This window comes from Botryllus schlosseri, chromosome 12, assembly GCF_051294905.1.
Source record: "Botryllus schlosseri isolate E-star chromosome 12, Bs_hap1, whole genome shotgun sequence".
NCBI lineage: Eukaryota > Metazoa > Chordata > Ascidiacea > Stolidobranchia > Styelidae > Botryllus > Botryllus schlosseri.
Window position 1 is genome coordinate 18,921,200 of NC_137247.1, and position 16,617 is coordinate 18,937,816.

At 38.3% G+C, this 16,617-nt stretch overlaps 1 protein-coding gene and 1 long non-coding RNA gene across 5 annotated transcripts in view; one reads left to right on the forward strand and one right to left on the reverse strand.

The window, feature by feature from the left end:
• Window positions 1-16,617, forward strand: part of LOC145451583 (uncharacterized) — a 96,927-nt gene that overhangs the window by 10,460 nt on the left and 69,850 nt on the right. For all 4 annotated transcript variants that reach the window (XR_013918955.1, XR_013918956.1, XM_080329792.1 and 1 more), the window contains 4 exons: window positions 5,628-5,778; window positions 5,875-5,973; window positions 11,382-11,494; window positions 15,510-15,669. Coding sequence is in view for 2 of the 4 variants with exons in the window: in XM_080329792.1 (XP_080185918.1) it covers window positions 5,628-5,778; window positions 5,875-5,973; window positions 11,382-11,494; window positions 15,510-15,669 (523 nt within the window). In the remaining 2 variants the exon portion in view is untranslated. The remainder of the gene's footprint in view (window positions 1-5,627; window positions 5,779-5,874; window positions 5,974-11,381; window positions 11,495-15,509; window positions 15,670-16,617) is intronic.
• LOC145451601 (uncharacterized) lies at window positions 92-1,919 on the reverse strand. Its single transcript, XR_013918957.1, has 2 exons — window positions 816-1,919; window positions 92-339 (listed from the first exon to the last, which is right to left on the reverse strand). It is a non-coding gene; the product is annotated as an uncharacterized LOC145451601 (long non-coding RNA).

Here is a 16,617-nt window from a genome sequence, read left to right on the forward strand (position 1 = left end):
ACCTACATGCTGTTCCTGTAAATCAGGATTACATACCAGCTTGTATATTCACGTACATCCATACCTATCGCAAAGCAACCCGATGCAAAAATATCGCAACATTTTCTTCACATCCACAAAACGACATTGGAATAAACTGTATATTCATTCATGATATCACGATGAAGTGGTTATCGATGGAAAAATATTGCTGCTGGAGGTCTAATTCTTCTTTGGGAGACATGCAGTAACACGAGTGCTCTCAAGAAAACGTGAATTAATTCCACCACCGGCCAAACTTCCAATTGTTTCTTTTTCTCGTTCTCATTCCTTCTGTGTAAGTAGTATCTTGCAGTTCCACTAAAAAGAATTCGTGCGTAAGTAGCTATATAAAGCAAAGTTCCTAACCTGGACAGTGGACATGACATTATAAAGACTAAGACAAATAGGCTAACAAAAATATAACATGTTTTGAAGTACCGGTACTGGCACATTGTGTGATGACGGCTCCGCCTTTTACATGACATAGCAGAGATTCATGACTTTATCTCTGTATTGAAGCAAAAGGTTCCTAATTTAAGGTGGCATGTGTGGCAAACAAATCCAGCAGTGGATGAAAACATATCTATGCTATGGCCCGAAAATGACATTACCAAGCCAACAGTTTCAACTCCTCCGCAGCGGAGTATGTGGTCACTATATAAGTCGACAAATATCCCAAAATAGAACAGAGAATGCGGCGAATGAAACATATCAATCATGAAATCTAAGTCATCGAGGGCAGGTGTGCAGAGTCAGATATTCACGGTAACAAATACTATGTAGTACTGTATTACCTTTTAAGATGCGTATGCCATTCAGCATTCCTAGGAATCTTCAACGATCGTGTTCACTTTGTTCAAGCACAAGCTTCGCTCCACCCTTTGCTCAAATCTCACTAATGGCCACTGGCCAGACGACACTCGAACGATTTCGAAATAAATGGTATTCATCCGCTGACACATAACACCAATAATATTTACTGGCCACGTTATAATGTTTGATCTGGGTCGTTTTTTCCATACAGAAACATTTATCATTGCATATAGTCCCTTTTTTCATCTAATTTCGTATAAATTGATGTATATTCCATGTGTTGTTCACTACTTACTGTACTTACCTAACCAGACGCTGCTTGTGATGTCACAGTTGTGCGTTGGTTGTTTACTACGAATCTCAGAAAAAGCAGTCACCTAATGTAACCTATTACAGGTCGCCTTGTCCGCCATTAACAAATGGTTAGCTGAGCATGCGGTGCTGATATTTCTAGTTTCCCCGAGCAATATTATACATCCTGAACTAATTTTCTAACTTATCAGCCTTATCCGTGACGACGAATGTAACCAGCGAGACTGGCCGTACAGCCATTGTCTTATAATATAATATGGCTACGGTGTACCACATTAGCTACGATCGTCAGTTATTTCTTGTACCCTACTAAGCTTAAATTGATACTAGGGCCAACAATTTCGGTATGACAGACCCCAGTCTCGCAAACGAGGTTCAATCAGGTCAAATCACCTCTATAGAATGATATATCAGTAACATTCAGTTCTACGTATACATTGGCTGCAGCGATTTTGAAGCTAATCAATTTTGCCAATAGCCCGGTAAACTGCAGTAACGAGTAACTGTCAGTAATTTTGCGAAGAAATTCTGGTAACTTACTTTACAGCTATATTAAGGTAATATTACATATCAAAATGTAAAATGACAAGCTACGCACAGTAATTGGCTGCGACCGGTAATTTGTGGTAAAATTTACAGAGATTTCCCAGTAAATCTACCAGATTTTTTACAGTGTACCGAAGCGCCTACAGAAAGTATCAACAGCGCCACATTTCTCTGCGACGGGATCGCACTTTGAAAAACAAGCTCATTGCCCATTGCCGCGAAGTCAGCTGAACACTCTCCCTGTCACCGCGGAGCCGCTCATTTGCGCCTCTACTGCTGTCTCGTTTAGCCAGATATTATTGTTGCGTCGCAATGCCAATCTCCATAACAATGAAAAATTCGAATCTAGTTGTGAGGGTTCCAGCGCCATGAGCGGAATGAAATTTATATTTTCGTAATCAGTACAGAGGCAGCTTACGATTGTAACCCGTTTTATCAGATTTAATTCTCGGCAAGCATGTAAAAATTACCGTCAAATTGCCTTAGACAAATTGAAAGTGTGACGTAATCAAATCGCAGGGAGAGTGAGATATGCGTGTGTCCAGTCTAGGGTTATGACTCGAATTTTTTTTGTTTGTAGCAGGAACTAATGAACATTTTGGTATTAATAATCAAATTATAGTCATTTTGTTTAAATCGAAAAAATGTACCGCACAAAGTAACTTAAATTTTCGACACTGGTCCAAATATAGAAAATAATTACAATTCAAAGGTATTCTTTGTTACAAATTTAATGTTCATGTATATGTCCTTTTGTACTTCTGGTGAAGTTCATCCATCAATTTGACTTCCCTTTCTGTTATTATGTTGGTGCCAACGACATCTACAACGGACATATCCGACTTCAAATGGGATCTTAAGGCACTTTATCGCTGCAGGACATTCGAACGCAAAGATAGCAGCAAATAATCTTTGGTATTTCTAGAGCGCGACCGATATTGGATTTTTGGATCGATACTAATAAAACCGATATCTCACACCTTTACCGAGAACCCCAATACATTCATCCGATATTCAAAATAAGTTGGATATACATACGCACGTTTTCAAAGTTTCAGAGCATTCATTTGAACATCTTTACAGCAATTGTTATACTTGAACATGAAATAAACTAGAAATACTGCATCTGGACACCTGTTAAGTGTAAGCTATGTGAAATATATCAATATTCTCAGTCTAGCGGTGAATGATTATAATTTTATGACTTCCTACCGCCATGTTGTGACGTCACGAAAGGTGCCGATAATTTTTCAGCTTCAATGGCCGATACCGATAATTCTTTCAAAGTGTGATATCGTCCCGATATTATCGGCTCCAGTATATTCAATCTATAGACATCTGGTTAGAATACCAGGCTTCCTGACACGCATTGCGATGAATAAGCATGATATCTCAAGAGTTACTCTCCATCTGGGGACTTGGAAGTACGGAATTATACCCTTGAGCTCCATCTCGCATTGCGTAGAGATGGAAGTTTATGCTATTTGATTAGTGGTAATCTACTGTTTTCTCTGAAAGAGCGTCACGCTCTGCACAGCACATAGATAAACTTAAAATCATCACTCCGTCCTCGGTTTTCTAATATTTTCATTTGAAATTATGACTTGGTGGATTGTACCAAGTTTTCGTAGTGTTTTACCATATCTTCTCTAAATTTGTAGCTGAGAGTTGGATTTGTTGTGGATGTTGGATTGAAGAACTCTGACACATGCTTTAAGATTCGATAATATTATGTTGGGAACCAATGTATTGTGATTCATGAAAACCCTTGCTCATCATTGCAATTTGCAGTTTCACAACGACATTCCGCCGCCCAGTATCGCCAGATACTGAGTCACATATGATATGGCATTTTCAAATTTTTATCATATATTCCTTGAATCGGTTTTCTAGACCGCTGAAAATACGTTGAGTTGTTCTACTTTCACCTTTTCGGATAGCCAGTTGGATTTGTGTCAGACAAATTGATATTATACGATATATACAGTCTACATCTAAAATCAAAAGTAATAATTATTTATTAATTATTTAGTTTTGTATGTAAGCAAGAAAAAGATCGGATTCATTCAATCTAGGCAATCACAATTTACCAAAATACTATTTTAAATCTTCGCAATTGGAATTGTGTCAGTTAAATTCAAATAAGTCGGTATAATTATTATATAGTCTGTATCTACAAAAAAAGCCTATCCTTCATACAGTGAAAACTGGAAAATTTTTGAGCGGGAGGTTTTTGTTAAACCAGTCTTAACTTTTGTTAATTTTGAAATCAGAACACAAACGTTCATCGTTTGTGACTACAGGACACACAAAATTTTGAATTTTTTCCTAGTCATAACCATACGTCCACACCATATGACGCTATATTATCATACTATACACAAGGAGTATAGTATTGGCACATTCATGCGTCATGCGATATGGTATCGGGTATAGTGTATATGTACGGGTATTGAGGCGCGGTGAGAATGGACGTGTGATGAGACCTTGGCATAACCTTTCTCTTGCATTGAGTGAGATTCGGTTATAGTGTAAACCTGTATTCATCCCCGTGTCAAGGAGTTACCATAAATACCGGTTTGGTCAGTCTCATTATATACAAAGTACATCCAACATCGTAGATTCAGCAAACCCACCCATTATATTTATACGCTTGAGCCATCTAAAATGTTATTGCTATACCGGACATCCTATTTGTAAAATTAAGAATTGACTGCGACAAAAGACCCTTTGTTTAAAACACTGTTTAAAACATGTATTGAACAAAGTGTTTTAAACAACCATTTGTTTGCAACCGACCATACCTATAACCAAATCAAACTCGAACCCTAGACCGAACCGATAACTCCAACCTCCGTACCCCGTAAGCCAGGGTTGGCAAACTATGGTCCGCCACACCGTTTCGCGCGGCCCGCGAAAGCCTCAAAATACGTAACAATATTGATAAAATGTGTACTAAAAATCAAATAACGGTGGGAGCTTCATTCAACTTTTCCCTAATATATTTCAACGTCATAATGATCTCGCGGCCCATGCATTTCGAAAGGTTTCAATTGCTAAACATCACAGAAAGTCAAACGTAAATGACTTAATTTGGATCACGAGACTTGTGTTAGATAGATTCGTGCTTCTTATGTGCAGGAGTATTTATATTTTTAATATTTATACATTGTAGAAGCGAATTAAAAGGTAACATGGTTATGATGCTGTCAGCATTGTGTGTCCAGGAGTTAAACTATAACTACAATCGGCAAATCTATGCTGCTCACTAACACATATTGACATGAAGTTCTAAGAATCGAGACAACCGACTTCCATTCCTAATTTTCACAATGAGCTAGACCAGCTTATAAATTCCCGTGAATGTTTCTGACGAGTGTATGTCATCAACAATTCAATGCCTGGTTTGTTTTAATACAAACACAATTATATTATTTCCATGTTGTCGGTCACTATGTAATCAGATAACAACGTTGAATTTGGGCTTAGTATTTCAATTTTATAGTAGTGCGGCCCGCGAGCTAAAAGTTTGCCTACCCCAGTCCGAAGCTCATTCCAAACCTAGCCGGCCACCAACCTCCAAGCTCTAACTCTAACTCACCATAAGCAATGTCACTCAAATTAACTGATACTGACATGATTATAATAGGCATTGTCACTCAAATGAATGCCATTTTGATGTGTAACTCAAATGCTAGTCAATCAGTTCATACACGGAGAATATGGTACATAAAGGTTGGTGACCATTGCTGACATGTAGGCCTAACCCTCGAATACTGCAGCTGCATGAATTGCAGACGCATCAGAACTATTTTATTCGCTTTTATATCTATTTCGCCATAAATCAGATGTAGATATGAATTTGTAATACTTTTATTGTAATTCGACGAATTGTTGTTGTCGTCTACCATCAGAAAGTGACACGTTTCGTTTAGGCCCTGTGTATTCGAACCTGCACGAGTTGGCATTTCGTGAGGAGAAACTATCATGGAGTGATGCGAAGGCCGCATGTGAAAACGCAAATCAAACACTTATTAAGATTGATTCGGCAGATCTAACGAATGTGATCACTCAAAACATGCAAAGGTTCGATGGATACACTGGAGCAAGGAAATGCGTTTATCGAATTGCTCTCATTGTTCACTCGCTATTGAACTTACCCTGGACATTACGTTTTTACAGCGGACAAAATCGATGGATTGGAGTTTCCGATATTGAATTGGAAGGTGCGTGGAAATGGCTGGATGGTACTTCAGTTTCCAGTGCGGGATATCGAAACTGGTGAGCTATTGCTATATGTTAATTTTTTAGCAACTTCTTCAGATTCAATAGTTCTCCGAGGCGACTCTTTCTGCAATTTAATTGTTGCAGGGAGTTCAGAAATTTCATTCCTGCTTATATCGCGGCGATATAACTATTCATTCAATGCTGTAGAACAGTGGCTCCCATATAGTGGCGCCGACGCTCGACTGGTGGCTTTTGCCACCTCGAAGTGGGCGTGAGCTAGAAATTGGGTGACGGAAGGGGTGCGCTGAGAGACTAAGGAGTAGGGCTGGGCACAATGATTCGAGTACTCGATTCTGAATCGAGTATTAATTTTAATGATTCGAGTAGAGTAGTAAAAGACGATTTTTCGAGTAATGAATTTACATGCTCCTCTCCACTGAAAGGTAATTTATCGACGAGAATGATAGTGTCGATACTATTTTCCACTGTGGAAGCCCTGAAACGTCGATTGGCCGTATCACAACGTACGAAACATAAAGTACAAAGCTACGCGCGTTAGTTAAAATAACAGATTTCCGAAGCCATGATCATCCCACAACATTGTCACAAAGTGTAAAGAAATCGGTATGGTCGAGAAATTACCTAAGTATCTTTAATGTGATGTATACTTGGCATTATATTTTCTGCGGTTGCATGAAAGGTGCTCATTTGATACTTGACATATTATATTCTGTTATGACGTCATAATGAGCGATACTCGAATACTCGACTCGACTCGAAGCACTTTACGTGATTCAGAATCGAATCACTCAGGTACTCGATTTTGCCCAGCCCTACTAAGGAGGTGTAGAGAGTAAACATAACGGTATGGACAATGGGAAAATGTTTTGGAAAAACCGTAAATCAACTGGCACATTCTCTCTGTGCACCAAAATAAGATTTATGAATCTGAGATCACATCGTTCGCTGTCATTAAAGGTGAATTCAATCGAAAATCGTCACAAATGCTCAGTGCTCACTGCGTCTATTCATCGTTTTGCAGCAGCAGAACAAGTTTGCTAACTGAGCTATCAATCAAACAACGAATAGACGAATTATTCAGTGACAGTTATAGACTGCAAATTATGAGCACACATTCAAACACGTGTAGGAATGAAGGACTATGAAGTTTGAAGCACAAATCGCACCTACACCACGTGAGAAGATTTAGAAGTAAAATGCGTTGTACGATTGTATGTGTCCTAGAAATCGAACATGATATGACTCTTAGCGTAAACTTATGTCGATATGCCAGTGAATTAGATCGATGCAGAGAGTCTGCGCAATGAGCCAAACAACTTTTTCGGAAGTAGGAAGGGGTTACTGGCCGTTCGATATTTTGCATTCGGCCGAGGGGGCGTTATTTAAAAAAAGTTAGGGAAACACTGTTATAGACAGAATAGATTGGCCAAATAATTGCATGTAGAAGTATTGCTTTGCGATATAGGCTTGTTTGATGGGAAAGCAAAAAACGCAGGATTCGGAACAGAGTTGGATCAATTGTAATTTGTAATTGAGCTGAATGTAATAATTACATTTTTCATGTAATTGTAATTGTAATTGTAATTGAAGCATTTCTATTTTGTGTAATTGTAATTTCATGTAAATTTTGCCTGATTACAATTTCAATTACATTGGTATGGAAACTTGACAAACACAACATAAAATAATTACCCTATTTACATTGGTGTTCTATGCGTGCCTCGGTAACTAGATACTTCAGCCATGCTAAACTGTTTCCCATACTTGAGTAGCAACAGAAAACGTAGCGAAATACAATGTAGGCTAAACCAGTGGTTCAAACTGGGGGGGGGCGTGCCCCCCTTGTTAGGCGTGAAAGGATCTGAAAGGGGCGCGAAGCTCCGGTAAATTAAAAAAATTTCGGCGCGCTTGGCGCGATTTACCTCCATTTCATGATTATTGCTCTGTGTATTGTCCGAATTTCATATTGGAGAATTCTCTCGTCAACAACCTTCCATACCATCAAACTCTCTGTACGGAATGCCAACATTCTGGTTTCATTGTATGATATGACGATAAGGGAGGCCCAAAATATTTCACTGTCATAAAGGGGGGCGTGTCTAAAAAATATTGAGAACCAGTGGGCTAAACTAAATCCTAATATTTCAAAAATGAAGGAACAGCAAATAAACTCTTCTGAAACCTGTGCTGAGCCATTTCCTACACCATGGTCAGAGTTTTTTTAAGTCTCCGACCAGTACTGAGGCTTGCTGCAACAATTGCAAAAAGAAATTCAAGTTTTCAACCAAGGCTTCATCAAACTTGATCACGCATTTTTAGATATGTTATCTCAATCTTAGCCAAGTTTACTGGGGCCACCCCAATGTTTATCAAATGCAATCTAACAGTTTCTGAGCAGGTGAAAATTTAAATGCGAATCATAATTTTGTAATTCGTAGTTATCAGGAGCTTGTTTCCTTTTGCATTTATTTTAATTTTGAACACCTTATCATACAATTGAACAGTATATTCATAATGAAATGAACCCGAATATTTTCGGCTGACACTCGTCCGGGGTAATCGTCAGCAACACCTTATCAGTATCATCCTTATCGCTGACGCCTTGCCAATTACACTTCATTTGACTTACTCAGCTTTGTGTATTCGTTTGATTACATTAAACTGCCTGTCTTGTAGCCTATTCGCTGATAGTTGTTGCCAGTCGCTCAAACTTTTAGTTAGTAGTCGCTTGAAATTTTTTTCTGTGTTTGTAGTTTTCAGTACTCATGATTTAGAATAGTTCGAATATGTTCGAGTTTTTTTGATTAAAGGGTATTCTACGTATCATGAATCAGTGTTCGGATGACTCGAGTCACCTTTTTCGTATGACTTGACTCAACTCGAGTCACTTTGCTAAAATAACTTGACTTGACTCCGCGCATTAAATATATGGGTTGACTCGTGACTCAAAGAAAAATTCACGAGTCAATTTCAAGTCATCAAATCTGTGTCGATAAAAATACCTGTATATTGCAGAAGTTCGAATTGTTCTCGAAACGCTGGTGTAGCCCGTGAAAGCGACCAATCATTGAATAGTCGTGCCTTTTACTGAGCCTCCATTGCTCTCTCACAAATATATTGACCGCAAACGTAGTGATCGAAGCTTACAGCTTACGTTGCCGTAAGCTAGTAAAGCAATTTAATAGCAAAATATATAATTCTCTTCTCGGTTCTTACCTTAACTAAAGCTCTTGTTTTGTTGAAATTGAATTTTAATATAGCTTATATCGTCATCAACCATTGGCACAGGCTCGAATTGTACCATATCAATCTGTAAATGGGTAATGTAGTGCATCTTATCAATTCTTTTCTCATTCTCTATTTTGGCTTGTAACTATAAACTGTGGCTAAGCAATTATACTGACGTATTATTTTAGCAGTTCTACGTCTATGTGAGCGATAGAGCGCCTTCTTTACTCGTGACCTGACTTGACTTGACTCGACTTGACTCGAGTCCCCTCCAAAAATCAATTGACTTGACTTGACTCGAGTCATCTTCGAAAATCGATTGACTTGACTTGACTCGAGTCAAAATGTGCAATGACTCGAAATGACCCGTGACTCGAAGGTAGTGACTTGATCCCAACACTGTCATGAATGAAACATGAATATTTTGAGATTGTTGCTAGTTACGTCACTACGGTTGGCAAAGGGCACCTCTCTACCGATCCAATTACATGTTTAACAGTAATTGTAACTGTAATTGTAAATATTACATGTTTAACAGTAATTGCAATTTTATTTGTAATTTGATATTTTTAGCATTGAGTAATTGTAATTGTAATTGAACTGAATTAATGTAATTAATCCAACTCTGATTCGGAACCTACTCAAATGAACAGATTTGATATATACGGGTTAAGTGCTTTATAACATTCAAAATGATACAATGCACTTGGTCTAAGTAGGCGAGGTACGGCGTGTGATACTGAAAATGCTTAATCAAAAATAACAATACTAGGGATAGGACTAGGAGAATGTATATTTTTGTCGTTGGTGTTTTTGCGGCATATACACCAACTCATGATATACATACACACCTGCGTACTATGAGTGCATGGTGTGCAAATGCGGCTGGATACGGAAGGTACAGAAATAGTCTTACTAAGGTAGGTAGGTAGGTAGGTAGGTCGGTTGCATGATGTGGAGATGCCTCCGAATATAGGGTTGCATTTAAAACAAAAGGTGTTTTTAAACACTTTATTTAAAACATGTTTCGAGCAGTGTTTTAAATTAGGGCCTTTAAAAATATAGCGCTTTTAAGTTGTAACATTATGCAATATTTCTATAAATACTTTCGAAAAAACATGTTGTATGAGCTTAGGGACAATTACCCCCCAATAAAGCCGACGTATATCGATATGGGATGGTTGGAACCCTCAAAATAGTCGGTTCAACAGCAATAGTACATATATTTCGTCAAAGAAACTCTATTAACCCGATATTTTCAATTGTCAATGTCAATTCACTATGACACCATAATTGAATATTCGTGACGTCATGACTTGAAAAAACAAACAAACAAGAAACCATAAAAATCATGTTTTAAACAACGACATTGTGCAAAGCGTCACAATCTTTTTTTACCAATGCTTATTGTATTAATAATGCAATTCCAGCTCTATCGAAACAGAATGAATTATTGAGGTATAAAATTGTTAAGTTCTTGGAGTAGCCTACGTTTTTCTCTACTGTGATAGTACTGTTAATTGCCAAATTATTATGAAAATGAATTTCATAAAAATGAGAAAAATGCTTTTATACTTAGTAGAATATCGTAACCACTTCAATCAATAAATTGCAATCAATAGCTATTGACATTTCCTTCAGTCACGCGCGATATAATAGTTCACTCAATTTTACTTGGTAATGGCGAGGACTTACGATTTCTCTCTAGTTAGGCTTTAGTGAATTACTGCCTACGTGGGTAAAGGGTTAATATGTGATGCTGCTTGGAAATCAGTATTTGGTCCGGGGAAATGATATACAAGAGTCATTAAAGTTGTAATTGAAGTAATGAATCCAACCAGAAGATCACAGGTACTATTGGATAAGTAGATACGTGGTTTATTTTTATCTGCATTTATATTAGGTATCACGAAACACCCATATCCCTATAAAAGTAGTTATGACTAGTGACTAGCTGCCGAATTCCTTCTTTTTTTGATTTTGCAAGACGTTGTTCACGCAAAAACGATGGCTATAAAGCGCCAGAAAATCTTGCAAGACCGGAGATAGCAGATATTCCGGAGTCGACATCGGTTTGACTAAGAGAAAACCTAAAGTCGTTGATGCTTCAGCGTGGAGCAGATGCCATCTACCTTACCCACCACACCGCCTTTTTCGATTGAATGAAATGAAATCAATAAATAATCTTGCAACGATTTATTTATATTTCACAGGGCATGGCTCGAGCCTAATAATTACGGAGAGGAAGACTGTGGGCTAATATCCTACTCTGGAACGTGGAATGATGAAAGATGCCCTGGAAGACGGAAATTTATATGCCAAAAAAGTGGGATGTTTTCCATCAATTTTCCTGTTCATAATAACTCCGAAGTATGAAAATAATACTTTGTTCGCGGAAGCGTGGCGAAAATTGTGCGCTATATCCAGGGCTGTGGAGTCGGAGTCTGGGTAATTTTCGCTTGATGGAGTCGGAGTCGGAGTCGGAGTCGGAGTCGTGAAAACTATAATAGATGGAGTCTGAGTCGGAGTCGTGGGGAAAATACTGACTGGACTCGGAGTCGCAGTTGTGAGAATGACCCTGACTCCGACTCCGACTCCAACTCCAACTTCTCTATCATGAAAACTTTTGCTTCTAGAGAATTTTCAATATAATTTTTATGTACCACCAATCACTGTTAATAATAACCATACAGATCAGGTGCGGCCAGCACCTGGCACGCAGGCCAAATTTGGCACGCGAGAAGGTTAGGTGTGGCCTGCGAGGTAATTCTCGAAATTATTTATGACATCAGGTACAATTGCAAGGCCAACCAAAATTTTATTAACATGACCGCGAAATTTGATGATGACTAAAACAACAGTTCTGACGCATTGACGTATCCAGGGGCCAGCCACATTTATCCCAGTTGTTCGTACATGACCATAAAGTAGAATATTTCGTAGCAGATTTATTTGACGTCAAATTTTTCTGGGCACTTCGCATGATTCTTTGTCACTAGATTTCTTGCATTCAGTATTGGAGCCCCCTTCTGAAAATTATAAATACATATTATTCACAGAATTGAGTCTAACTATATTCGCAATTAGGAGATAACGTGTCGCCTAACATGCGGCTTCGCTTGTGCACTCGCAGCGAGATCGTCGACAAAACATTTGCACAAAATGATAGAGGCATGTTCACTGATACCGTCGATTTTGCTATGTCTAAACGTCGAATATTCCTATCCTTGCCAAATGAGCCCAGTGGTGTACAGATGCGACCCCCATTGTATGTTAGCAATATATTTATTGATATAATTTAGTCATTATCTTGCAAAAAAAGCGACAAGGGCCTGATTGCGCACCGCACAGTTGCATGACATAGGCCTATTGTTATCAATTTTAGAGCGTATTATTATAAGTCATGTTTGCAATGTTAGCTAATTCGGTTCACTCCTATTGGATGACTAAATAAAAGGTTATCAACATTTCAGTTGCCCGCGCAATGGTTCGTAAATCTCATGTGTCCCTTTGGCCGAAAAAAACATTACTTGCAAATTACAACTTAGTTGCACAGGGGAAGAAAATCGCAATATATGTCTTCGCGATGCAGTCAAAATTGATGCAATTTTTGGAATTATACCATGATACTGTGACAAAGCAAATGCATCGGCTGGTTTTGTAAAATTGTAAAAATGATGTAAATTTGACCAAACGATGCTTCCCACTTGACAAAATTAAAAATATTTGTAGTGTAGCTTAGCTGTTTGGTTTGAACAAATGCTTAAGAAAGACTGCAAGTCCCAATCCTTGAATACTTGATTAAGTACATGTAGACTAGACATAGGCTATGGTCTTTGACTACTTATCTAAATTCCATCTATGACCAATGTGGATTAGTAGTAAGAGTGTGTGTGCTTGTAATCAGTATAGTGTGAAATGACAAAATTAGTAGGTTCAATCTCTTTATTAGTTGCTCACTCATACACAAGAGCTACGCGTGGATTTTTTATCTACATTTTTAATATACAGGATTGGATATCTGCCATATTTGAATGATTCACACATTTCAGGATATTAGAGAGTCCATATTATAAAAACTTGAAAAAGGAAGGATATTTAGCAAATCTTTCTTTCATGTTAATTGCATAGTGGATAATTCGAGCTGTGCCACAATGAAACAATTTAGCATGCCACCGTTAATCATATGTTTGCATATGTTTAATGGTTGTATGATAGTCATTCAACCGACAATGTGGCATATAATTTCCGAAGTAAATTGGAAATAATGCTGGAGTCGGAGTCGGGAGTCGGAGTCGGAGTCGGTACGTTTAAAGACCCAGGAGTCGGAGCGGAGTCGGTATATTGAAAATATGTGCCGGAGTCGGAGCCGGAGTCAGTGGTAAAATTTACCAACTCCACAGCCCTGGCTATATCCCTAACTCATCGGTAATGATCGAAAATTAAGTCAGTGATCACGGAAGCATGGAAATGTATATTCATAACGAGAGTATTTCTTATGTCATACCGAAATTACGGTCGATACCATATCACGCTTCCAATGAACACTTTGCATACTTCGTATTGTATATGCATAACTCGTTTCTGAAAGTGTACGATACGATTGTTCAAAACTGACTGACTCTCATGAAATTATCGCTTTCCTATAATATCCTAACAACTCAGAACCAAGATTTTTTCACAAATTCAATATTGGGTGTTGGTTTTTGAAAGTTGAACTTATTTATACTTTAAACTGGACTGAAAATCAGTAAATGGCTTGCCTAAGCTTAGCTATGGCCGGTTTAATTCTGTATCAATAGTTGATTTGTCGCCGTAATTGAGCAAGTCAAGTCACTCGTGCACCGTTACCATGTCATATTGTGCGCTATGCCAAAATCATAATTTAGATAGTTCTACTATGGACTTAGGAACGAAAATTTATTTACGTTGCATTCCTTTGAAACAGATGCAGCGTGTTGTGCATATCGAGTTTCAATTGAAATTGACTCCCTGACGGGATAATGTAATACATAATTGCACTTCGCGGTAATAATCGATTCTATACACATCCCGATTGCTCTTGGTATCTGCACAGCAGTTATTAGATGACACTGTAATGTATAATACCAGGCCTATGTAACTACTACTGCCACATGTGACAAAATGTGAAACTTGGAAAGTTATCGTTATCCCTGCTAAATAATTTATATCGAATGTCGTAGAAAACGTATTGAAGTCATGAACTGCCTTGCAATAAATGGAGCTAGCTAATACACACCAAAAACAACCCTGATAGACAAGTTCAGACTACCCTACAGGTGTAGATATATGTCGAAACCAGTGGTTCCCAACCTTCTTGGACTCATTGCCCTCACATCAACTCATATTTATTGCCCCACTAATTACAGATCCCATAAAGAGGATAACATATAAACGGTTGATTTATATAGTTAATTATGATGAATGACTAAATGACTAAAAAAATGCCAATATTATCGCGGCGATCCCGGTGTCCGAAGATAGTTTGTGACGAGTTGACTCGATTTTTAGTTAACTTTCGGGCAGTTCCAGAATAAACCCATTCTCACGTGTATTTTGTGCTGGTATCCGGTTGTCGGGTAATTAAATATATCTGACTTAACGTTCTGACATTTTCGCCCCCTTCGTACGTTGTCGACCCCCCCCCTTCAATCGCCCACTTTTTGTCGCGCCCCTGTCTATCAAAATCGCCCACTGGGGGCAATATCGCCAACATTGGGAACCACTGGTATAAAGAAAGTTCGGACTGGAATCTTCTCAAGTCACAGTTTTGAAACGGAGTGATGCGGATCAAGCCCAATGATGGACATGAGTCAACTTTTTGAGACCCATTCAGCATAGCTGAAAATTCGTGGCTTTCCCTGATATAACCAGCAGACTACTAGTGATGATAATATTATTAAATCTACTACGCCCGTATATTGTAGATGCGAATCGAATGGTTGGAGTTGCGCTACATCAGAGAATAGTTCTAAACCCCACATATAGCTTGCATTTAGCTTAGCTGTTCGCCATAAATCGAGTAGTAATGACATACATGATCATTTCGGTACTATTTCTATAGAAAGGGAAATATGTTGAGTTTGTCAATGCTAGGACTTCAAGCTTGACATTCATAATCATAATGATTATGCTGATTGAGAAATCAAAAACCTTGACCAATGTGACTAAAACCCGAACTTTAGAGATCCCCTTATCTAACGCAATCCAAATAACGGGGCTATTACATTGCTGCGCATGTACCGATTTCGAAGCAAATGGTGCTCACCTGAACCAAGTTTGAGACCACGTTCCCCGTTTTTATTTTATGTATAATGTAGGATTACCAATGAACCTGGATCGAAATGGTCACATATTCATGTTGCATCGCCATGAAACAAGGAGCTTCAATGAAGCTAGAAAAGCATGTGCCAATGCTGGGGAAAGACTGCTCGAAATATACGACAAAGAAACGGATGAGTTCATTCGCAAAAACATACTGTGAGTTTTTTTTACGAACAACCATTAATACGAATAATTGTGGTGCACTGCAAATCACAGCGCATAGAATTTAGTGAGGAAACTGACATGGATAACATATAATACATCCGCGCAGTTTGTCATAGTTTCGGACCTGGAGTAGGTTCTCGACAAAAGACCTTCCTTATGTAAGGAGTTAAATTCCGTGACAACGCACAGACACGAATAGGGGAGATGTGGTACCGATGGATCAAAAATCGGAAAATGATCGCTGACCCTGAAATGTTCAGCCGAAAACAGCAGATCTTTTGCTGGCTCAGCACTTTGATACAAGCTCTACCTATCGCGCACATATACATGAATATCCGTCTTCTCAGAAAATATTAATGAACGTTCAAAATTTGTTGCTCGAACGTGTCATTGGTCCCCACCCGGTGGGTCCAATGACACACGACCCGGGAACCTATGACACATATACCCTAAAAAACTCAAATGTGACTACTTTTCTTTCTCAGTGTTATAATCTAAGCTACAGCAAGCCAAAGGAGAATGTTTGGTCGCAACTGTCAAAAAATAGAATAAATATTAACTCAAATGTTGTCATAAAATCACGTTTCGATTTAGGCTCGGACTAATAAATTTAAGGGTACATACATATTGCATGAAAATCGACAGTGTGACTTCCAAATACCTCGTTATAGCGATAAGACATCATATGCAATTATTACATAAAGATTTTCTATACGTAGGCATGTTTCATTTGTTTCGTGATTAGTATGCTTGATTATTTTGCTTGATTTGGCTATTGTATCATCGGTCCCCACCCTACGAATTTTATACATAAATCGAAAAAAAGTCCACTCAAGGAAAGTACTGAAAAAAATAATAGGTACCATTATATAGCCTGATACAAGCCCTACACTTCACAATAAACATGATTACTGGTTTGTTCGTGTTGAAGGTTACAAA